Below are 25,741 nucleotides of genomic sequence, written 5' to 3' on the forward strand. Positions count from 1 at the left end.
AACTTTGCCAAATTATAGAAAATTCATTTTAACTTAGAAAAATATAAATGAGATATCAAAATTCTTATAAAAATAAACTCTATCCAATAAAAATATAATATGAAAAACTTATTTTAAATAAAAATTTAATTGTTTAACCATTATTAATTAAGCCTTTTCATTTATTCTAAACTCAAATAAAATTCAATAAGTAGGATTTTTTCTAAAATAAATAAAAACCAGTAAGCAATTGAAGAAAACATTAAAACTAATTTTCCTTTATCATTAACTTATTAAATCCTTATTAGAGGGATTTAAACCCTGAATAATAATTATCTTAATTATTAATTCCTTAAAAATAATAAAATGTCAAATCCAATATTATTTTTATTTCAAAGTTATTAATAACTTCAAATTTATAATGAAGTTATTAACCTAAGAACTATATGGTAATTAGGAAACCCTAGTTCCATTATGAATAAAGTTATAACCTTATCATTTTATGTAGAACTCTAAAACCCTAATCCAATTAGGAACCCTAGCTCCACTATTTCATATGAACCCTAATTTACTTCTAGCTTAAACCCTAGGTTATAAAATATGATCATGGTAATTTCTTTTGACTTATAGACCCACATTTAGCAACTAAATGCATATCCCTATCCACATAAAATTATAGGAACCTTTCTTATAATAAATTGGTATCCCATGTGTTCATGCTAATTAAACCTAGATGATCAAGTAGGGTCAAGCAAGTGTAAACCCTACTTCCTATTACCTAGGCCATCATCCTTAATGATCCATGTTTAGTATCACACCATTGTGATCAATCCTAATGGTAACTATGTCTTGTATTGGACATTACATACCATATTCCACTTAACCCTACAAATACTTCATAATTATAAACCATCCTATTTAAGAACCAACTATTCCTTACTTTGTGGATCCAATAGCAAACCCTAGACAACCTCAACCTTAATTGAAATACTTCTTATTACTTAATTAATATGTTCTTCAAAAGTTATTCTTTTGAAGTAAATACGGAGTAGCCCTCAAACCAGCTTAATAAGACCTATAATCCATATCTATATATCTAGCACTGGTAAGATATGAACAACCATGGTAGCAACCAATTATAATTAATTGCTTAGTCTTCCCTGGCTTAACCCAAACCATGCAACCATTACATGACTAGGAACTCAATTCTACCTTAGTGTGATCCATATAATACTTAATTAGGAAACTCAATTGAGAACCATGGTAAACCATAGGAGCAAATAGTTTCTACTTCAAATATTATTGTTTCCAAATTAACATGTTCTTCAAAAGTTATTCTTTTGAAGTATATAACAAGTAATCATTAACCATGTCATATAGTACTAAAATCAACAACCGTCCATTACATGTTACAATTATACCAAATGCTATTGTTGTGTGCTAGTAATGTTATTATTGTGATATATTGCACCACTTGTTTATAATACCAAGTTAATCAAATCCTTAATAAGAACCTTGTTTGTGAATCACTCTAAAAGTACCACACACCGTAAACCAATCATACCAACTCACTAATCTTAAATCATCGGGGTTAGATCACGCTTAGAGCAATTGCATCTCAAACTTATGCATTATTGCATCTTTGCCAATCTTTTAAACATCGTCCTTACCAGACGATGATGCTATTTCAGAATTTGGAGTTATTGCGTATCGAAGACCTTGCCTGCATAACTATGAATATGACTATGTGGTGGGCAATGGAACCATGGTATGAGTATGGTGGAGGTTCCATTGCAAGGGTTTGTATCCATCTAGGATTAAACAACAAATGTCGTCCGGTGATTCTTGTGCCGTAACAACCATGTTAACCATAAGATCTAGAATGGGACAGTGTAGTTAGTTGTGTTTCTCCCTCTCGTTCATCAACGGATGCGCTTACCGTAGTCACTTGAATCCCGAGGGACAAGAGGAGTGGTTGGGGAGCCCTAAGTCCCCACGGTAATGCGGTCTATGATGGGTTGCAACGACCGGCGAAGGTATCGGGTCAGGAAACCTGATAGTAGTCGAGGTCGGATGGTACCCTATGGACACACTGGCCGGCAAGGACCCAAGGTTGGAATTGCAACAAAGGGTGGGTGTTCGGGGTCGCGGAGAAACATAATGATTGGCTAGGACCTTATACCGGGCCTCACACCAAGGAAGTGTGGACGGGTCTGGCCGCCCGGTTGGCAACAAGGTTAAGATCTCTTATGGGTAAAGCAACACACCTCTGCAGAGTGTAATGAATTGTGACCTGTCACTCCCTGTTCCGGGTTATGGAACTGCGAACGCGGCCAGAAAGGAACTCCATGAAGTTCTAGTAAACCAGTGAAGGCTGACGGACATAGCTCTTCAGAATAAAAGCAACCTTTTGAAAGAAATGTTTACAAAAACTTGCATTGCCTATGACTTTCTGGTCTATGGATGTAGCTAGTGCATTAAACACCTCTTTTCTATAATGAACTTGTTGAGAGTACGCTCGTACTCATCCCACTCTTAAATCCCCTGCTTAGATATGGAGGCATCGAAGGAGGATCTACAGTGCAACTCGAAGACCGAGGAGACAACAACTACTTCAAGGGACAGAACCTGTCAGAAGAGTCAAACACCACATCCAACAAGGAGAAAACCTAGATTAGCCATAGAAGGGAACTAGCTTCCTAAACCTAGCTCCTATTTAGCTAGAATCCATTCATAGCCTCTTCAGCCAATTAAGTAACTCTTTAGATAGAGTTCATGATAGGATTACACTACGACTCGTTTCTCCTGGAGTTTATTTGCAGATTTACCTCATTGTAAAGTAGGAGGCTGTGTTGATCTTCTATAACAGAGTCTGTATGTAATTCTATAGACATGCCTTGGACCCGCATATGTTTCTATTGTACCACTCTGAGCGATATAATACTAGTGGAACGGTGTTTCATTGGTGTTATGTCAGACTTGCATACTACACCATGTAGTGGTATGCCGGGTCACCACATGGAGGAATTGACCCGTTGTTGCAGCATATCAGAGGAGGAGGCGAAATCCCATTCAAAGGGAATAATCTCGGCCGGAGACGAGCTGAGGAACGGCGGCGTGACGAGGTTGTGCACGGTGAGCTCGTCAAGCTCAGATCTGGTGGGCGGCTTGGCGAGAGGAAGAAGAAACAACAGAGGAGGGCAGTGAAAGTGAAGGAATGACCGTGCACCTCGGATACTTATAGACGGAGTCTGGAGATTCCGGCGCTGAATCCTACGGTGGAAGCCAAGCGGTCGCACCGTTAGATTTCAGCCACATGTCTTATGTCAAAAGCGGTGAAAATGCGGTTGTGGTGTTCCAACTGCAAGATTCTGATTTTCCCGAGAAGATCTCTACCTACCGGAATTTATGCACGGGAAATCTGGAATTCGTGTGGTGCAAGGAGCGCAGTTTCCGTGTAGTTACTGTTGCTGAGTAGTGAAATCGATGGAAGTCACAACTATGAAATTTCCGGCCACTCAGAGGTTGGAAATGAAATTTTACCTTCGACCCCTTCGAGATTCTCTCCGGATCAAATTGAAGCAGGAGCTAGACGTCGATTGGTGAATCTTGAAGAACTTTGGGGGTTACTGTTGGGAATATGCCAAATGGGTGTAACACGACGAGGTCCTAGTTCCGGTAAGCCCGGGTGGGCCAAACATTGTAGTTAGGCATGTAGCCCATCGGGCGGCCCAGTTACCGGAAGGATCAGGAAGGAGGAGCCCAGCCGAATCTTAGGTGGCCGGATCCATACCGACCTTTATGTTGTTCGGATCCTTGGCGCACAAGATAATACTTACTGTAGATAGACTTACTTGTATCCGGATGGGACTCTTCTTCTTGTAACCATAGATCCAGGCTTCTTTATAAGCCGGATCCTGGGAGCCCTTAGGGCAGAACTCAACTCATTGCAATCACGCACTTGTTGCATATAGTGAATTATAGCAACACATAGGATCTCGACGCCGTTGCGAGGTCTGGAGTTGGGTAACTCGTGTGACCCCATCCCGGTGACTCCTCTCACTATGGCTCCATCTTCTTCCCCCCCTCCGTGAGGTCCCCCTCACCGGAGACTCGTTGAGTAGGCAACGACATCAACTCAGCAGTAGCATTTGCTAATGCTTTGTATTCAGCCTCAGTGTTAGAACGAGACACAATAGGTTGTTTCCTGAAACTCTAGGATATCTTAGGTTGGGACCGCCGAAAATGGTAAACCGTCATTCAGATCACCTGCACAATTTGCCTGAAAAAGCACTAAGAAGTGTGGAGGAGGACTTCTGAGACTTGAGTCCAATTGTCTGTGTGCAATGAATCCACCTCAAAATCATTTTTAGTGCAGTCCAATGAGTGGTGCTAGGAGCATGCATAAATTGACATACCTTATTCACTGAAAAAGATAAGTCAGGTCTGGTGAGCGTCAGGTATTGAAGAGCACCAACAATTCTCCTGTACCGAGTGTTGTCCTAAGGGCCGAGGGGAGATCCATCCATGAGAGATAAACTGTCACTAGTGGAAAGAGGTGTAGGACAAGACGTGAATGTAGTCATACAAACTCGGGCCAAGAGATCATCTGCATATTTTATGTTGATTGAGGAGCAAACCATTGGACTATTTATGTACCTCAATGTCTAAGAAGAAATGAAGATCGCCAAGGTCCGTTAGAGAAAATTCATGATTGAGGTTCAGCAGGAGAGCTGAGATAGTAGTATCTGAAGAACCAGTGACAATAATGTCATCAACATATATAAGAATAAACATTGTCATACCTGGCTTGTCAAAAAGAAACAAATATGTATTTGCCTTGGAAGGGAACAAAACCAAGAGAGCAAGACTTTGAACTGAAACGAGAGTACCATGCGAAGTAGCTGTAGGGCGCGAAATGTAGGGCCTTGTCAAGTTTGCAAACATAATGTGAAGTAGCTGTAGGGCGCGAAATGTAGGGCTGCGGTGAGTAGGGGGGCTGCATGTATGGTTGTTGTATGTAGGATAGCGATGCATATGGTGCATAGGGCGAGGAAGGAGGTGGTGTACGGACAAATCCTCCCCCAGGAGACGGGTATGAGTGCCGAGCAACGACGTTGACCGATGAAGTAAAAGAACCAAAAGCCTGACCGAAATTTTGTAACATGCGATCAAGATTTTCACATGATAGAAGCTGGGAGCACATATGATTGAGAGTTGTGGAGGGGAAATCATTGATAGTAGCAGCAAGGTTATTGAAAGAACCATCTAGACCATTCATAATGTTGTCCTTGAGTTCATCATCATCAACCGGCTTCCCAGCAGCCGCAAGTTTAGAGGTGTATCCTTTCATCTTGGTGATGTAGTGTTGTCTGTCATGTCTAGTTTCTTCGTGTTGGTAAGAGAACCACAAATAGTGGACACCCGTGACTTGGACTGCAAGGAGTACAACTCATTGAGGATGCGCCAAACAACAGAAGTAGTGGGGAGGGAAAAGACATGGGGAAGAACGACCCCGGCAAGAGAATTGACGAGGAAGCTGATGACCTGCTGATCATGTGTGATCCATGTATCATATGCCGGGTTGGGGATAGTGAGCTTTTTCTTGTTCTCGTCTTCAACGTCCAGCAATTCAGGCGGAGCGAGATCGGATCCCTCGAGGAGACCCATGACCCGAGCACCGCGAATTTTGGGCAACACTTGAGTAAGCCAGTACCGGAAGTTTGCACGGGTCGGCTTGATGGCCCGCAGCGCACCAATTCCACCATATCATATACGTGTAGTACTACATCTCTAATAGGCGCTTCACTGACCCTCTCGTTTCTCAGTAGTGTAGTCCTTATCCCAAGCCTTATTCTCAATATCAAGAGATGCTATCAAGTTTTGAACTAACATCTTCTATTTTTTTTGTGTTTGAGAGCTGTGGAGAAGTTCCTCAATGAAAAGTCAACTTTGGAATAATGCACCAGGCCACAAACTTGTCGTGATGAGGCGAGTGAGTGGAGGAGGTGGAGCGCGTGTGTAGCTACTCTACTCACTATCTTACCAAGTCGTAGAACTACCCACCTTATAAGGCGAGCGAGCGAGTGGAGGAGGTGGGACTAAATTTAGCAGCCACCAACATGGGCTTAATCACAATTGGGCTGCCACATGTTTTGCGTTTTAAGATTTAGTCAAATTCTAAAATCACAACTATAAATGGGAAAAATATTTCAAGGCCGAGGTGGTGAGCGGCTTGGTGTAGGACGCGTCGACGCCGATGGCCGATGACCACGGGAGCGCCTACTCTCCGCCTTAAGTAGGAGGCAGCGTTCGCTCTGCCTGAAGAGGTTCCCGTGGGCTGCTCCAAACTTGGGCCCAACAAAAAGGTATTGCTTCTCCCTTTACTTTCCTTTCAGTTTAGATCTTTAAAAATGTTTAAATTTAAAAAATGTTGAAATCTAAAAAAAAAATAAAAATTAAAAAGTTCAAATTAAAAAATGTACAGATTAAAAAATGTTTGAACCTAAAAAAGTTCGAATCTCAAAAAGTTCAAATTTTAAAAATGTTCGAATTTAAAAATGTTTGAATTAAAAAATATTCAATTTAAAAAATGTTCAAATTAAAAAATGTTCGAATCTGAAAAGGTTTGTATCTCAAAAAGTTCAAAATTCAAAAAATTTCAAATATAATAAATGTTCAGATCTAAAAAAGTTCAAACTTTGAAAAAGTTCAAATTTCAAAAAAAAAAATTCAGTAGTTTATAAAGTATTTTTAAAAATCAACCAAAAACAGAAGAAAAACCGGAAAAAAAAACTCGTTAAAAACCGACACATGTAGAACCAGTTGACAGCCAAAAACCAAGTAAACCTTCGTGGGAGCAGTTAAAATACATAATTAACTGGCTAGATCAGACGGACAAAATTAACCACAGCGTTAGTATTGGGTAGTACTACACTACTACCCAACTACCATAACACAACTCGATAGATAGTTGTGTGCGCCAACAAGCTGTACAAAACCCGGGCTTTCCTCTTTTCAAAAAAATTGCTAATACAATGAAGCTGGAAAGCAGCAACTATCTTCACCTTCTAAGGACAGGAAAATAAGTTTTAAACGAAGATTATTATACAACCTAGAAGCATGGAGCACATGGTGGACAAAAGCAATCTATTCATGGGGGAAATCAAAGCAGCGTCATCAGAGTCCTTTGATCCTTGAGAGCCCCTGTTATATCTCTCGAGTGCGTCTTTTCTCTTTTGGAGTTCTACCCGTCGCCTCATCCTTGCTTCCTTGATTGTCATCTGGTGTAAATGACTTCGGATTGTTACCCTGTTAGTCATCAGATTTGGCACCAAATAGAACCATCCAGACTCCAAGCGACACTCTTTGTATCTCTTGATTGTCTGGTGGATTATCTCTAGTGATTCTTTTATGCTGTCGACACGTTCCTTGTAATATTTCCAACGGAGCATGCCCAATTTCTTAAGCTCGTGGAAGTAGTTCGTTGTCATCGCCATATCCTCTATCAGACCAACTTCACGGCCCAACAATGTGGTTCGGATTATAGCCGCTTCATCACGGCCTTGGTCGCATATTCTAGTCCCACACTCGTCACGAAGACAGAGACGAAACTTTCTCCTAGGAATCTTAAATCTGATCTTGCTGCGTCGTTCTCGTCTACGATGGTAACCGATCGATGCAGTTTAAAACAAAGGATCAGGCAGGGTTGTCATAGACAGATTAAAAACTTGCGGGACTGATTGAAGTCAAGGCAGTTGATGGATTGTGCGTACCTGACACCGGCGCCGGGGATCTTCTCCATGCCGGCGATACAAGTTACACGATGGATCAGCTAGCTAGCACAGATCGATCTATATCTGGTTTTGCAGGCAGCGGAGGTGTCTGATGAGAATGTATATATATACATTGACGACACGGGTTTGCAGTCCAATTGGAACTCCTAAACCCCCCGTAATTGTATCTTTCTCTTCCTCTTCTATTCTTATTCGATTTCCTTGTTATATACACCATCCAATAAGAGTCCTAGTATGATTCAGTTTCCTGCCCCGGCATGAAGACCCGGACAGGAAATAGAAATTTTATCTCCTACTAGTAGTACCTTGCCGGGTGGACTCATGGTACAAATACTTTTGCTAGTCTTGTTGTCTATCTAGAAAACAAAAGCCTAAGCTTAATAAGGTCAAAATAACTAAACAAGGCCGGACGAGTCACCGGGAGATCAAGAATCGTGAAAAAAAAAAAGTAAGATGGACCTCGCCGCCGCCGAGGAGGCAGCCGTCTCCACCAATTTTTACCTGGACCTTGTGAGGTTCGAGCCACAACCCGGCGGATCGTTTGACCGCGGTCTGGTAATCCCGTTCAAGGTTCTGCACAACCCGAACAACCAATCTGTCCCCGCCAGCAACTTCAGCATTCTCTGCGCAGATGCCGCCGTCACGACTGTGAACCCCGGCGACGTCACTCTCCTCGACAGGAGTTACATCGGCCATGGCCATGTCGTCGCGTCCGCCTCAAACCTCGGCGGCCAGATCGGCGTCGTCACTGGCGTGACCACTGCGCTCGACTTGATCCAGCTCGGCGATCCCACGGCAGTCATCCAAGGCATGTCGCCGTCCGACCTCCGGCGTGTCAGGGGACTCTGCCTTGGTGACTACGTAGTTTCTGGGCTGTGGTTTGGCCGAGTCGTGGAGGTATCCCTCGACGTCGACGTGTTGTTCGATGACGGTGCCGTCTGTAGGGTCACTGATGCGGAGTCCAAGAAGTTGCTGTCGGCGGAGACACACACCAGTTACCGGCCTCAGACGAACACACTACTGTACCCGGGAGAGCGCGTCATGGGCGACCCTTACGCCGTCTTCAAGGCCTCCCGGTGGCTCAACGGGCACTGGAAAGCCAGCCGCGAGGTAGGTACCGTATGCAAGGTGGAGATGGCTGGGGTTCTTGTCTACTGGATCACGTCGGCGCTTTGCCAGCAGCAGGAGTCCGCTCCTCCGCCGGCCTATCAGAGTCCCGACAATCTGACTTTCTTCTGCCCGGCGTCGGATTGCGCCTGGGCGGTTGCCGACCGCTGCTTCCTCCGGGGATCACCCGAGCCCCGCAACGGTGGCATTCATCACCATGACGCAGCAAGTTCACCCGATGATATCATTGATGTTCTTCGACAGCCTCCGGACGGCTCTTCCGAGGAGGAATCAGACGAGTTGCCGTCGATGATGACCGATGACGACGGCCATGCGCATACAATGCTAAATACTAGCAAGAAGCGGCAGACGGAGAGGACATCGTACCCGAAGCAGCTGAGGAAATATTTGTTCATTGGGCAGAGGCGAACGCGGCGAGAAGATAGGAGGCAGACGGAGTTGAAGCTGCCCATGATCGTTTCCAACACGCGCACAACCGTGGACGTGCTGTGGCAGGACGGCACGCTGCAGCGCGGTGTGCCATCGAGCTCCGTCGTGCCCTTCGTGACCCTGAACGAGCACGAGTTCTTCCCCGGGCAGTACGTTGTCGACAACGCCCCTGCTGCTGCTGGGGATGGACGCCTGGGTATCGTCAGAAGCCTCAACTGCAAGGACAAGACGGTGCGTGTGTCGTGGTTCAAGGCTGCGGGGTGCCTCCAAGAGGTCGAGTGCGACGATACCGTGAGTGCATACGATCTTGGCATCGACCGTGACCGCTGTGTTTTCTACGGAGATGTCGTCACTCGCCCTCTGCCGCTAGGATCAACCAACGACGGATGTACAGCTTCAGTGCAACAACCACTGGCTCGGGGTCACAGAAATAGGGCCGCTACGTCCGATCTTTCATGGGTCGGGCGTGTTGTAGACCTTCCTGACGGCCACGTCCAAGTAGAATGGGGAGACGGCAGTATGTCAACGGTATGTAGAATTGCCCTTCATCTTTTGTCAGTCGGACTAACCGCAGCATAGCCGGCGCTTCTCGATCGCGAGACATAACTGCTTTGGTGTTTCTCAGGTGTTACCCCATGAGATCACTGTCGCCAACGATGACCCCTACACGGAGCTGCAAGCGGAAATGGGTGACTGGGTCGAGGACGACGACGCTGCTCAAGACTTGGATGCTGCTAATGCGGTACTACTTAGCAAACTTTATTTATACTGTGTGCTCTCCAATTAGCCAGCTTAGATTTACACTTAATATGTGTTTTAACTAAGGATTCATGTTGCTTATATCCGACTCCAGGACAACGATCCTCCTAATCCAGTAGATGGCAAGATCGAGGGCGGCGCTGATGATTTTCCAAATGAATTTGGCCGTGCTTCGATATGGACTTGGGGCTTGTTGGGTGATGTCCTCCGGGCAGTGACCCAATTGGCTGCCAAAACGTTGGGTGAAACCAAGAGATGTCTGATGAGGTGGTCAATGTCATCAATATCAGAGTTACCTGTGGCCGGTGAAAATGCTCAGGTGCCTGTACCTGTATCTGGAAGCGGTGACAGTCCCAGCAATAGGGTTGCCGAGGTGACAACCTCCGATGCAACTGCCGGTACTCACCACTCTCATCCGGAGGAAGAGGAAAAGCCCACGGTTGCCACCTGTGGTGTTGACGATCCATTCCACTTCCCACGATTTGATACCGTGAAGAGCCCGTCGGATCACCATTACCTCGAAACCACGGACTTGCAGGTATATTCGCTGCAAAACTGTATATTCTAAAAGTATCTAATAAGCTTGTTCTGTAGCAAATATAGTAAACCTGTCAAAAAAGAATCACCTAATTCTGAAAAGCAAGAAAAGCATAACTATGAGTCTATGACTCGTTACAATCGGCAGCAAGTGATCATGTATATATCCATCTACATATGCATGATGTTGAGCTGCATAGCTGAATTAGTGAAAAAGTTTAGTACATAGTCATACAATTGACTAACCATTGTTCTTATCGAAATGAACGGCAGGTTGGTGGTGCTGGAAAAACTTGGGTTAAGACGGTGCAAAAGGAATGGAAAATACTATTGAACGACTTGCCAGGTAAGTTGCCGTCCAAAATTACTCCATCGACCCTAAATATATAAGACTGTTGAGAGTTCAATTAATTTGTAAGGTTGTACTGGTATTTACGGTTTCATGTAAGTACACACGGAATGTGACCACTAAACTTTTCGATTGCATATATACCTGCAGACACTATCTATGTGCGGGCGTTCGAGGACCGGATGGACTTGCTCAGGGTGGTGATTGTGGGTGCAAGTGGGACGCCGTACCACGACGGGCTCTTCTTCTTCGACTTGAAGCTACCCCCGTTGTACCCAACCGTACCACCGCAGGTATACTACCACTCGTTTGGCCTTCGTCTCAACCCCAACCTATACGAGTCTGGCACAGTGTGCCTCAGCCTGCTCAACACGTTCGGTGGTGAGGGTGCCGAGGTCTGGTCTCCGGCAATGTCGACACTCCTTCAGGTCGTCGTGTCCATCCAGGGTCTGGTCCTCAACAACCAGCCATACTATAACGAGGCGGGCTATGAAGAGCTGGTCGGCACGCTGGAGGGCCGCCGCAATGCGCTGCCTTACAGCGAGAAGGCCTACCTGCTCACGCTCCGGACTATGCTCTATCTGTTGCGCCGACCTCCACTGGGATTCGAGGAGTTCGTTAAGGACCACTTTCGCCGCCGGGGAAGATTCATACTTAGGGCATGTGAGGCGTACATGCGTGGATGCATTGTTGGCACGCTGACTACGGATGCGTGTCCTACTGAGGAGAGCAAGCGCCCGTGCTCAGCTGGGTTAATGCTGGCTTTGGCCAACGTGGTGCCAAGCCTCATGGAGGCTGTGAGGGACTTCGTCCCGGAGGACTGACCAGAACGGTAAAGTGGGGTCCCCACAAAATCATTATAGTTAACTGTGGCACTTTCAGTGCAAATGTCAAGACAAAAATTTGTACTCCCTATTAGAAATGCAAAATAATTTTTGGTGGGTCCCATTTGCATCTCTAACTAACACACTGTTGGCACACTTGTTTAGAAACTAGTTACCATTATCGTTTGTATACTCTCTATCCAATTCTTATGTATATAGTAACTCTTTAAGGATTATGGATTGTGGAATTTCAGGTTGTAGTCTATTTGTCAATTTATTGGTTTTTTTTTTATACAATTTCATCAAAGTTTAACGAAAGAAATTACCAAAGTTGGAGAATAATTTCAAACTTCATGAAAAAACTGATCATAATTCATTTTTTGTTTCAAAATTTCTTGCTGTGTACTACCTCCATCCCAAGGCTTAAGGTTTTTTTTTTTGAAAAAGTCAAAGCAAGTAAAGTTTGACCAAAATTTTAGAATAATCTATCAATAAATATGATATTTCGTAGATAGCACATGAAAATATATTTCATTATATGTCTAATAATATTAATTTTGTATTTGACATGTTAACGATTTTTTTATAAAAACTTAGTCAAACTTAACATAGTTTGACTTTCAGAAAAAAATATAGGACTTAAGCCTTGGGATGGAGCAAACCGCTTTTATGCATGGGAGACACATACTTGAGGGTGTAGTGATCCTTCATGAAACCATTCACGAACTTCATCGAAAAAAACTTGATGGTGTTCTTTTTAAAATCGACTTGGAGAAAGCCTACGATAAGGTTAATTGGTCTTTTTTTGCAACAAGCAATGCGAATGAAGGGGTTCGATCCCAAATGGTGTGAATGGGTTCAGAGATATATAGAAAAAGGGAGTGTTGGAATTCGTGTAAATGAAGACATAGGTTATTATTTTCAAACAAAAAAAGGTTTGCGACAGGGAGATCCTTTATCTCCTATTTTGTTCAATATTGTTGTTGATATGCTCGCAATTCTTATCCAACGAGCGAAACAAGATGGGCAGGTTAGTGGTTTAATCCCTCATTTGGTGGACGGGGGACTCTCAATTTTACAGTATGCGGATGATACTATTCTTTTCATGGAGCATGATTTAGAAAAGGCACTTAACATGAAGATGGTTCTTTGTATTTTTGAACAGCTTTCTGGAATTAAAATCAATTTTCATAAGATTGAGTTATTTTGTTTTGGGAAAGCGAAATATGATGAGAGTGAGTTGATGTCCCACAAGTATAGGGGATCGTGTGTAGCCTTTTCGATAAGTAAGAGTGTCGAACCCAACGAGAAGGTAGAGGTAGGATAAACATTCTCTCAAGTTCTATCAACCACTGATACAACTCTACGCACACTAAGCGTTTGCAATATCTAGGAAATAAAACTAGAGCGATAACGGGTATGAGAGGTGACTTTGCAGAACAATAAAATACACGGAATAAATGTTAGTGCTGCAGCAATAAATCAAACTAAACTAACAGTACCATGAGTGTGGAAAGGCGGTGGTAATAGTGGTGGCTTTGTCCAAGATCAATTAGTGAAGATCTTGGGTTCAATGTCTTCGATGCAGCTTTCTATGTAGGAGAGGCTAAATATACATGCTCTCCCTCCGGGATTACAAGTACTATATGATTGGCTTGCTAGCAAACATCCGTAAATACTAGCAAGCATTAAGGTTTTCCCAACCATAGCCTTAAGTAAATGGTCATCTCACTCCCATACATGCAACTATCTGGTTCACGTCCTTAGGTTTCTGTCACTCCGGCAGAACTTCCCCCTTCTAGTATACAAGTACTACCAACCCTATGGTGCTTGATCCATGCACGCACAAATATAATGGGCACCAAGGACAGTAACATATCAACATACAACTCTAATGAACCAAAGAGAAACAACCAATCAATCAAAGAACAAATAAACTATGGCAACATGACATAGATCATAGGATTATAACTTATAGCATCAAACACCATGGTTACATAGGGCGGTACAGAGGTTTGTGAGAGGATGGACCACTGAATACAATGAGGAGTTGGTGATGGAGATGGCGGTGAAGATGTTGGAGGGCTCAGCGAGGAGCGCCGGGAGGCGGAGGCGTGGGCGGCGCCGGCGGCGCGGGGGACTCCTTCCCCGCCACCGGCATCATGGGGGAGCGCTGCCCCTTAGCCTTCTTCTTCCTTGAGTTGGTGCTGGTGTAGATGAGTGTTTCCCCTCCTTGGCTGCTGCCAAGGAGGAGGATTTTCGTGACAATGCTTGGGGGCCTCCAAAAATAGGGTTTCCCATCAATATATAGTGTTGGAGATGCAATCTAGGCCATGGGATGGATGCCCCTTTGATCCAAGGGCTCTTGGGCACCTCTAGAACCTTCCTAGGACTCCCCTCTGTCCTTCATGAGCCTCAAAACTAGTGGCTGGACCGAAATATCCAGGTATGGAAAGAGTTTGTGTCAAATACATCACCAACTTTCGGAGTCCCGAGACTGCACGAACCTCCGCAGTAATTCTGCTCTGCCAGATGCATCCGTTGTCCGTTCTGGACGAATAAGATGTCCAAATTGTTCGGTTTTGAAATTCTTACAACTTTGTAGTTTACGACTTTTCCATTGGACGTCGTTTTGATGGAGTTTCGAAGCGATCTTTGAAAAGTGTTTAGCAGGGACAGATTCCGGGAAATTCCAGATTTCACCATAATGAGCTATTTCCTTCCATATTTGCCTATTTCCTGCACAACAAAGTTGAAACCAAGAACTTGTGCACTTTTGAAACTATTAATAGGTTAGTCCCTTAAGACATATAGTAATTGGTGTAAAACAAGCATGGAACATCAAAAATTATACATACGTTTGCGACGTATCAACATCCCCAAGCTTAACTCCTGCTCGTCCTCGAGTAGGTAAGTGATAAAAAGAATAATTTTTGAGGTGACATGCACCTTCAAAGTTCAAAGGATGACTAGATACAAATAATTTAAGAACATTTAATAACACATTCATGATTCAATCAATACTAATTTTGGGACCATGCACATAGAACTAAGAATGACAACTATGCTCTCATAAGACGGTGCATATAACTTAGAAGATGAAGACTCAACATAAAAGTAAAAGAATGGCCCTTCGCAGAGGGAAGCAGAGATTAAACATGTGCTAGAGCTTTTTATTTTGAAAACATAGAGATATAAAATTTTAAGAGAGGCAATTGTGTCAACGGTAGCAATAAGTAATATAGGTTATGTATAAGACTTCCTATAAGTTGCAAGCCTCATGCATCGAATACTAATAGTGCCCGCACCTTGTCCTAATTAGCTCGGATTTTCATGGATTATCATCGCATTACATATGTTTCAACCAAGTTTCACAAAGGGGTACCTCCATGCCACCTGTTGTTATCACCAGAATTTGACCGAGTCAGAGGTGGGCCGCGATCAAGATGGACTTGAAGATATATACATGGAAGAAATACGTGAATCGGCCTTTTATACCAAGTTGGGCTTAATTGCCCGTGTATCTGTAACATATTAGATCGCATCTTAGTCTAGAAGTTAGAATCTTACCCGTGCACGGTTTAGTGCACGCCCACATTAGAAAGTCCCCCGGACTATAAATATGTATCTAGGGTTTATGGAATAAACAACAACCAACGTTCAACACAAACAAATCTCGGCGCATCGCCAACTCCTTCGTCTCGAGGGTTTCTACCGGTAAGCACCATGCTGCCTAGATCGCATCTTGCGATCTAGGCAGCGTAATGCCTATCCCCGTTGTTCATGCGTTGCTCGTGCTGAAGCCTTTTTGATAGCGAGCAACGTAGTTATCTTAGATATGTTAGGGTTAGCATTGTTCTTCGTATAATATGCTATCGTAGTGCGACCCTTGCATGTCTAGCCGCCCCTACACCTATCTTAGGTGTAGGGGCGGCACCCCGCTTGATCATGGTTTAGTAGATCCGATCCGTTACGGTTGCTCCTTGCTTCGCAAGGATTAGTTTAATATCTGCAATAGTTAGGCCCTACAAAGGGTTGGAGGATCCAGCGGCGTGTAGGGTGAAGTTCGCTAGCCCTAGAAAGGATGTTCCGAGGATCAACCTCGTGTTGGTTTTTAGGCCCCGTCTAGGATCGGCTTATGATCACCGTACGCGAGCGCGAGGCCCAATCGTGAGTAGGATGATCCGATTATGCGGTGAAAACCCTAAATCGTCGTAGATCTCATCAGCTTTATCTTGATCAAGCAGGACCACCATATATTCGGACACCCTGTTCGAATCATGGGTGGATCGGCTCTTTGAGCCGATCCACAGGATAACCTGAGAGCCGATCGAGGCTCGTATTTAATGTTTACGTGCGTGCCCTGCAGGAAACTAAGCGAGGCATCATCCAACACCTTCCTGACCAGGTATAGGTCAGGTGGCACGCCCTTGCGATAGCATCGGACGTGTGACCAGGAGGCTTTGCGGGCTGTCGCTCTGAGGGACTGGGGCCAGCCGCAGCCCTAGTTGTTTGATACGTCTCCAACGTATCGATAATTTCTTGTGTTCCATGCCACATTATTGATGTTATCTACATGTTTTATGCACACTTTATGTCATATTCGTGCATTTTCTGGAACTAACCTATTAACAAGATGCCGAAGTGCCAGTTCTCGTTTTCTCGCTGTTTTTGGTTTCGAAATCCTAGTAACGAAATATTCTCGGAATCGGACGAAATCAACGCCAAAGTTCCTATTTTCATCGGAAGCATCCGAACACCCGGGAAGGACCGGAGGGGGGCCACGGGGCCACCAAACCCTAGGCTGGCGCGGCCGAGAGGGGGCCGCGCCGCCCTATGGTGTGGCCCCCCTGTCAGCCCTCCTCGCGCCGCCTCTTCGCCTATAAAAAGCCCCCTGGATCAGAAAACCCGACACCAATTGACGAAACCCACGAAACCCGCGGAGCCGCCGCCATCGCGAAGCCAAGATCCGGGGGACAGGATCTCCGTTCCGGCACGCTGCCGGAGCGGGGAAGTGCCCCGGAAGGCTTCTCCATCGACACCGCTGCCATCTCCACCGCCATCTTCATCACCGCCGCTGCTCCCATGAGGAGGGAGTAGTTCTCCATCGAGGCTCGGGGCTGTACCGGTAGCTATGTGGTTCATCTCTCTCCTATGTGTGTCAATACAATAATCTCATGAGCTGCCTTACATGATTGAGATTCATATGATGATGCTTGTAATCTAGATGTCATTATGCTAGTCAAGTGGGTTTTACTTATGTGATCTCCGGAGACTCCTCGTCCCACGTGTGTAAAGGTGACAGTGTGTGCACCGTGTGGGTCTCTTAGGCTAGATTTCACAGAATACTTACTCATTGAATGGTATAGTGAGGTGCTTATTTATATCTCTTTATGATTGCAGCATGTTGTATCACAATTTATCTATGTGCTACTCTAGTGATTTGTTATTAAAGTAGTTTATTCCTCCTGCATGTGTGCAAAGGTGACAGTACGTGCACCGTGTTAGTACTTGGTTTATGCTATGATCATGATCTCTTGTAGATTATGGAGTTAACTATTGCTATGATAATATTGATGTGATCTATTCCTCCTACATATGCATGAAGGTGACAGTGTGCATGCTATGCTAGTACTCGGTTTAGTCTATTGATCTATCTTACACTAAAGGTTACTAAAACATGAGCATTATTGTGGAGCTTGTTAACTCCGGCATTGAGGGTTCGTGTAATCCTACGCAATGTGTTCATCATCCAACAAAAGTGTAGAGTATGCATTTATCTATTCTGTTATGTGATCAATGTTGAGAGTGTCCACTAGTGAAAGTGTAATCCCTAGGCCTTGTTCCTAAATACTGCGTCACTACTGCTGCGTTACTACTGCTGTGTTACTACTACTGCGTTACTACTGCTTGCTTACTGTTTTACTGCGTTACTACTGCTGCAATACCACCACCATCAACTACACGCCAAGCACTTTTCTGGCACCGTTGCTACTGCTCATACTTATTCATACCACCTGTATTTCACTATCTCTTCGCCGAACTAGTGCACCTATTAGGTGTGTTGGGGACACAAGAGACTTCTTGCTTTGTGGTTGCAGGGTTGCATGAGAGGGATATCTTTGACCTCTTCCTCCCCGAGTTCGATAAACCTTGGGTATCCACTTAAGGGAAACTTGCTGCTGTTCTACAAACCTCTCGCTCTTGGAGGCCCAACACCGTCTACAAGAATAGAAGCTCCCGTAGACATCAAGCACTTTTCCGGCGCCGTTGCTCGGGAGGAAAGGTAAAAGGCTCTCATACTCCGGTCCCGGTAAAGTATTTTTCCGGCGCCGTTGTGTGTGTGCTCGAAGCTATTTCCTTTAGATCCCGCAATTGCAACTTTTTGTTTCTTGTTTACACTAGTTTGGCATAATGGACAACAATGAGCTTCTTATTCTATTTCCTGATTTAAAACATGGATTGTTTGATGCGAAAATTAAAAAACCTATGAAATCTTCTTTGCATGCTGGTAGTAATATTAGTATGAACGCTTTGAACACCATTGTTGACAATAATATAGAAAGTTCTAAGCTTGGGGAAGCTGGTTTTCATGATATTTTTAGTCCCCCAAGCATTGAGGAGAAAATTTTCTTTGATGATACTTTGGCTCCTATTTATGATGATTATAATGATAGTGGTATTTTGGTGCCACCTACTATGGAGAGTGAATTTGATTATGATTACAATATGCCTCCTACACTTGATGAGAATAATAATGATAGCTACTTTGTTGAATTTGCTCCCACTACAACTAATAAAACTGATTATGCTTATGTTGGGAGTAGTAATAATTTTGTGCATGAGACTCATGATAAGAATGTTTCATTTGATAGTTATATTGTTGAGTTTGCTCATGTTGCTACTGAAAGTTATTATGAGAGGGGAAAATATGGTTGTAAAAATTTTCATGTTACTAAAACACCTCTCTATGTGCTGAAATTTTTGAAGCTATACTTGTTTTATCTTCCTATGCTTGTTACTTTGCTCTTCATGAACTTGTTTATTTACAAGATTCCTATGCATAGGAAGCATGTTAGACTTAAATGTGTTTTGAATTTGCCTCTTGATGCTCTCTTTTGCTTCAACTACTATTTCTTGCGAGTGCATCATTAAAACTGCTGAGCCCATCTTAACGGCTATAAAGAAAGAACTTCTTGGGAGATAACCCATGTGTTGTTTTGCTACAGTACTTTGTTTTATATTTGTGTCTTGGAAGTTGTTTAATACTGTAGCAACCTCTCCTTATCTTAGTTTTGAGTTTTGTTGTGCCAAGTTAAGCCGTTGATAGAAAAGTAAGTACTAGATTTGGATTACTGCGCAGTTCCAGATTTCTTTGCTGTCACGAATCTGAGCCCACTGCCCTGCAGGAAGCTCAGAAAATTATGCCAATTTACGTGCATGATCCTCAGATATGTACGCAACTTTCATTCAATTTGAGCATTTTCATTTGAGCAAGTCTGGTGGCCTAATAAAATCCATCTTTACGGACTGTTCTGTTTTGACAGATTCTGCCTTTTATTTCGCATTGCCTCTTTTGCTATGTTGGATGAATTTCTTTGATCCATTAATGTACAGTAGCTTTATGCAATGTCCAGAAGTGTTAAGAATGATTGTGTCACCTCTGAATATGTCAATTTATATTGTGCACTAACCCTCTAATGAGTTGTTTCGAGTTTGGTGTGGAGGAAGTTTTCAAGGGTCAAGAGAGGAGGATGATATACTACGATCAAGGAGAGTGAAAGCTCTAAGCTTGGGGATGCACCCGGTGGTTCACCCCTGCATATATCAAGAAGACTCAAGCGTCTAAGCTTGGGGATGCCCAAGGCATCCCCTTCTTCATCAACAAATTATCAGGTTCCTCCCCTGAAACTATATTTTTATTCGGCCACATCTTATGTGCTTTTTCTTGGAGCGTCTGTTTGTTTGTTTCTATTTTTGTTTTTGTTTGAATAAATTGGATTACATCATGCTTGTGTGGGAGAGAGACACGCTCCGCTGGTTCATATGAACACATGTGTTCTTAGCTCATAATATTCATGGCGAAGTTTCCTCTTCGTTAAATTGTTATATGGTTGGAATTGGAAAATGATACATGTAGTAATTGCTATAATGTCTTGGGTAATGTGATACTTGGCAATTGTTGTGCTCATGTTTAAGCTCTTGCATCATATACTTTGCACCTATTAGTGAAGAATACATAGAGCATGCTAAAATTTGGTTTGCATATTTGGTTTCTCTAAGGTCTAGATAATTTCTAGTTTTGAGTTTGAACAACAAGGAAGACGGTGTAGAGTCTTATAATGTTTACAATATGTCTTTTATGTGAGTTTTGCTGTACCGTTCATCCTTGTGTTTGTTTCAAATAGCCTTGCTAGCCTAAACCTTGTATCGAGAGGGAATACTTCTCATGCATCCAAAATACTTGAGCCAACCACTATGCCATTTGTGTCCACCATACCTACCTATACTACATGGTATTTTCCAGCCATTCCAAAGTAAATTTCTTGAGTGCTACCTTTAAAATTCCATCATTCACCTTTGCAATATATAGCTCATGGGACAAATAGCTTAAAAACTATTGTGGTATTGAATATGTAATTATGCACTTTATCTCTTATTAAGCTTGCTTGTTGTGCGATAACCATGTTTATCGGGGAACGCCATCAACTCATTGTTGAATTTCATGTGAGTTACTATGCTTGTTCGTCTTGTCTGAAGTAAGGGCGATCTACACTGAGTTGAATGGTTTGAGCATGCATATTGTGAGAGAAGAACATTGGGCCGCTAACTAAAGCCATGTTCCATGGTGGAAGTTTCAGTTTTGGACAAATATCCTCAAATCTCTAATGAGAAAAGAATTAATTGTTGTTGAATGCTTAAAGCATTAAAAGAGGAGTCCATTATCTGTTGTCTATGTTGTCCCGGTATGGATGTCTAAGTTGAGAATAATCAAAAGCGAGAAATCCAAATGCGAGCTTTCTCCTTAGACCTTTGTACAGGCGGCATAGAGGTACCCCTTTGTGATACTTGGTTAAAGCATATGTATTGCGGTGATAATCCAGGTAGTCCAAGCTAATTAGGACAAGGTGCGAGCACTATTAGTACACTATGCATGAGGCTTGCAACTTATAAGATATAATTTACATGATGCATATGCTTTATTACTACCGTTGACAAAATTGTTTCATGTTTTCAAAATCAAAGCTCTAGCACAAATATAGCAATCGATGCTTTTCCTCTATGAGGACCATTCTTTTACTTTCAATGTTGAGTCAGTTCACCTATTTCTCTCCACCTCAAGAAGCAAACACTTGTGTGAACTGTGCATTGATTCTTACATACTTGCTTATTGCACTTATTATATTACTCTATGTTGACAATATCCATGAGATATACATGTTACAAGTTGAAAGCAACCGCTGAAACTTAATCTTCTTTTGTGTTGCTTCAATACCTTTACTTTGAATTATTGCTTTATGAGTTAACTCTTATGCAAGACTTATTGATGCTTGTCTTGAAGTGCTATTCATGAAAAGTCTTTGCTATATGATTCAGCTTGTTTACTCATGTCATTACCATTGTTTTGATCGCTGCATTCACTACATATGCTTTACAAATAGTATGATCAAGTTTATGATGGCATGTCACTCCGGAAATTATCTTTGTTATCGTTTTACCCGCTCGGGACGAGCAGAACTAAGCTTGGGGATGCTGATACGTCTCCAACGTATCGATAATTTCTTGTGTTCCATGCCACATTATTGATGTTATCTACATGTTTTATGCACACTTTATGTCATATTCGTGCATTTTCCGGAACTAACCTATTAACAAGATGCCGAAGTGCCGGTTCCGTTTTCTGCTGTTTTTGGTTTCGAAATCCTAGTAACGAAATATTCTCGGAATCGGACGAAATCAACGCCAAAGTTCCTATTTTCATCGGAAGCATCCAGAACACCCGGGAAGGACCAAGGGGGGGCCACAGGGCCACCAAACCCTAGGCTGGCGCGGCCAGAGGGGGGGCCGCGCCGCCCTATGGTGTGGCCCCCCTGTCAGCCCTCCTGCGCCGCCTCTTCGCCTATAAAAAGCCCCTGGATCAGAAAACCCGACACCAATTGACGAAACCCACGAAAACCTTCCAGAGCCGCCGCCATCGCGAAGCCAAGATCTGGGGACAGGATCTCGTTCCGACGCACGCTGCCGGAGCGGGGAAGTGCCCCGGAAGGCTTCTCCATCGACACCGCTGCCATCTCCACCGCCATCTTCATCACCGCTGCTGCTCCCATGAGGAGGGAGTAGTTCTCCATCGAGGCTCGGGGCTGTACCGGTAGCTATGTGGTTCATCTCTCTCCTATGTGTGTCAATACAATAATCTCATGAGCTGCCTTACATGATTGAGATTCATATGATGATGCTTGTAATCTAGATGTCATTATGCTAGTCAAGTGGGTTTTACTTATGTGATCTCCGGAGACTCCTCGTCCCACGTGTGTAAAGGTGACAAGTGTGTGCACCGTGTGGGTCTCTTAGGCTAGATTTCACAGAATACTTACTCATTGAATGGTATAGTGAGGTGCTTATTTATATCTCTTTATGATTGCAGCATGTTGTATCACAATTTATCTATGTGCTACTCTAGTGATTTGTTATTAAAGTAGTTTATTCCTCCTCCATGTGTGCAAAGGTGACAGTGCGTGCACCGTGTTAGTACTTGGTTTATGCTATGATCATGATCTCTTGTAGATTATGGAGTTAACTATTGCTATGATAATATTGATGTGATCTATTCCTCCTACATATGCATGAAGGTGACAAGTGTGCATGCTATGCTAGTACTCGGTTTAGTCTATTGATCTATCTTACACTAAAGGTTACTAAAACATGAGCATTATTGTGGAGCTTGTTAACTCCGGCATTGAGGGTTCGTGTAATCCTACGCAATGTGTTCATCATCCAACAAAAGTGTAGAGTATGCATTTATCTATTTTGTTATGTGATCAATGTTGAGAGTGTCCACTAGTGAAAGTGTAATCCCTAGGCCTTGTTCCTAAATACTGCGTTACTACTGCTGCGTTACTACTGCTGTGTTACTACTACTGCGTTACTACTGCTTGTTTACTGTTTTACTGCGTTACTCATCGCTGCAATACCACCACCATCAACTACACGCCAAGCACTTTTCTGGCACCGTTGCTCTGCTCATACTTATTCATACCACCTGTATTTCACTATCTCTTCGCCGAACTAGTGCACCTATTAGGTGTGTTGGGGACACAAGAGACTTCTTGCTTTGTGGTTGCGGGGTTGCATGAGAGGGATATCTTTGACCTCTTCCTCCCTGAGTTCGATAAACCTTGGGTATCCACTTAAGGGAAACTTGCTGCTGTTCTACAAACCTCTGCTCTTGGAGGCCCAACACTGTCTACAAGAATAGAAGCTCCCGTAGACATCATTGTTCCCGGCTCTACTGTGTTGCCCGTCGCTGCCCGCCGGTGGGTTTCTGACGCCAACACATTCTGGCACGCCCGGTGGGACAATCTTCAACATCCACCACATCGCCATCTACATCCGAGATGGCGAAAAGCACTCCGGTCAAGTACGAGGATCTGCCTGATGAGCTCAAGAAGAAGCACGACGAGATCAAGGCAACCCTCGAAGCCGAACTCATCGGCTCTTTCCACAGAACCCGCTCCCATGGCGTCAGGTGGAAGGGGTTCTCACCTGAAGGCGCACTCGATGGAGTGGACCTGTCCGCTCCGTCGAAGAACGCACCCAGGTCGCTGCGTCGGGAGATCAACTACATGGTGGCTCATTCGCTGCACCGCCACTCGAGAGCCTGGTGAACACTTTGGAGCGTGTCGCTCTGCGCGTGGTCCAGGAAATCATGAGCCATCGGTATTCTCCGTCGGGACCAGCTCTGGGGACTTACAAAGGAGATATGCCACTCCTGTCCCATCCTCCGCTGCCGTTCGCATGGGCAGCACCTGAAGTGCCGAACTCATCGGCATACGTCGTCTACAAAATTGGCGGTGATCCTAGTGACTGCCAATTCCTACCTGAGGCGCCCAAGGAGATCCCGCACGGATACGCGTGCGCATACATACCAGACGGCAGCACCTGGGCACTCTCGAACCAGGCTGCGACAGCGAGGGCCTCTGGAACAGCGAGGAGGAACGTCGGGGGCAGATCTTGAGAAGCAAACGTGGCTAGCTAAGTACGCCACTCCGACGAACCTCCGAGCCCAGCTCCTGCGGTTGGCTCGGAACTCGAAAAGCAAGCATGGCTGGCCAAGTATGCCACCCCTGCGAATCTTCAGGGCCCATCGCCTTCGGCCATCACTGCGGATGAGATTTGTACGATCCTAAAAGACCAGTTCGGCATGATGCCGAAAAGGAGGGCAATCGGCTATACCAAGCTGTACCCCAACGAGTACGAATTGATTCCGCTGCCACCCAAATATCAGCTCCCGGACTTCACAAAGTTTAGTGGATCAGATGGTTCCAGCTCCATCGAGCATGTTAGCCGATATTTGGCACAGCTGGGCACGATCTCAGCGTCAGACGAGCTGCGTGTGAGGTTCTTCGCACAGTCCCTCACAGGATCGGCTTTCGGATGGTACACATCGCTGCCACCGAACTCCATTCGGACTTGGAAGCAATTAGAAGAGCAATTCCATGAGCAATATCACTCAGAGGCTTCCGAGGCTGGCATTGCCGATCTAGCACAAGTACGACAGAAGCGCGGGGAAACAGTGTCAGAATACATCCAGCGCTTCAGGACCATTAGAAACCGATGCTTTTCGGTTCACGTAAGTGAAAAAGAAGCAGTCGAGTTGGCGGTGGTGGGTCTCTCATCAGCGATCAAGGACGTGGCCTCCCAAGCAGACTACCCTTCATTGGCGCACATGGTGCAGAAGCTGTCAGCATATGAACAGCGCCACCCGGATGTTTACCAGGACAAATTCAAGCGTGTGGTGACCCTGGTTGAGGCAGACGAGGATGAAGGTGCCGCGGGAGATTGAGAGGTAGCAGTGGCTGAATGGACTCGAGCGGCAGGCCCCGTGTCCTGCAAATGGGTGAAGCCACAAGGCCCTCCAAAAGGGTTCGACTTCGACGTGACCAAAACTGAGCAGATTTTTGATCTCTTGCTCACGGAGAAGCATATAAAGTTACCCGAAGGCCACAAGATCCCCACGGTACAAGAGCTGAACGGAAAGCCATACTGCAAGTGGCATAACACGTTCACCCACACCACCAACGACTGCAGGGTGTGGCGGCGAGATCCAAATGGCGATAGAAAATGGACGGTTAATTTTCAACCAGTACGCCATGAAGGTCGACACACACCCCTTCCCCGCCGTTAACATGGTGGAGTACACTTACCATGGAGGGTGCCATCCCGATTTCTCGTGCAACATCAACATGGTGGGACCTGGGCACCACTCTGGTAAGGACGAAGATGAGGGCAACTGCTCTCATAGCAAAGACTCAGAGGAAGCCGCTCCAAGCGATCGGCTCCGCCAAGATGGCAAGCGCTACGTCACAGAGGGAGAAGTGAAGAACATAAGATATCAGCGACCTCTCTCTGATCACCTCCTCAACAAGTATGTGAGTCAGTATGACCAACGCCGACGATCCGGCGAGGATGATGAAAAAAATCGTCTGGCTAGGGAAGCCAGAAGACATCGTCGGCACGATCGCGATGAGGAGGAGCACGAGCGTCGTGCCAAGGAGAAGTCAAGGGAGCGAGACGACGTGGACAGGCACTGAGACTGCCCTTTCTTCAGACACTGCTGGGATTCAGGAATGAGCCGATTGCCTACAATCGGCAATTGCCCAGAATGCAACCAGAAGAAGAAGGAGGCAGCCAACGTGTCTGTGTTCAAGCGCCTAGGGCCT

General features: G+C 44.5%; 1 protein-coding gene across 1 annotated transcript; it reads left to right on the forward strand.

The window, feature by feature from the left end:
* The first annotated feature begins 8,228 nt into the window (after positions 1 to 8,228).
* LOC124708343 (probable ubiquitin-conjugating enzyme E2 23) lies at positions 8,229 to 11,801 on the forward strand. The gene is made up of 5 exons (XM_047240017.1): positions 8,229 to 9,860; positions 9,958 to 10,074; positions 10,186 to 10,629; positions 10,902 to 10,974; positions 11,128 to 11,801. Exons 1-5 carry the CDS (start codon positions 8,229 to 8,231, stop codon positions 11,799 to 11,801), a joined length of 2,940 nt encoding a protein of 979 aa, XP_047095973.1.
* The last annotated feature ends 13,940 nt before the right edge of the window (positions 11,802 to 25,741 follow it).

Source organism: Lolium rigidum, chromosome 1 (assembly GCF_022539505.1).
Source record: "Lolium rigidum isolate FL_2022 chromosome 1, APGP_CSIRO_Lrig_0.1, whole genome shotgun sequence".
In the NCBI taxonomy this organism is placed as follows: domain Eukaryota; kingdom Viridiplantae; phylum Streptophyta; class Magnoliopsida; order Poales; family Poaceae; genus Lolium; species Lolium rigidum.

Bases quoted from the DNA above. Each gene is read 5' to 3' on its own strand.
- LOC124708343 (XM_047240017.1), top strand. From the start codon at position 8,229: ATGGACCTCGCCGCCGCCGAGGAGGCAGCCGTCTCCACCAATTTTTAC. The intron at 9,861-9,957 runs GTATGTAGAATT...GGTGTTTCTCAG, and splicing joins GAGACGGCAGTATGTCAACG to GTGTTACCCCATGAGATCAC. The intron at 10,975-11,127 runs GTAAGTTGCCGT...ATATACCTGCAG, and splicing joins ACTATTGAACGACTTGCCAG to ACACTATCTATGTGCGGGCG.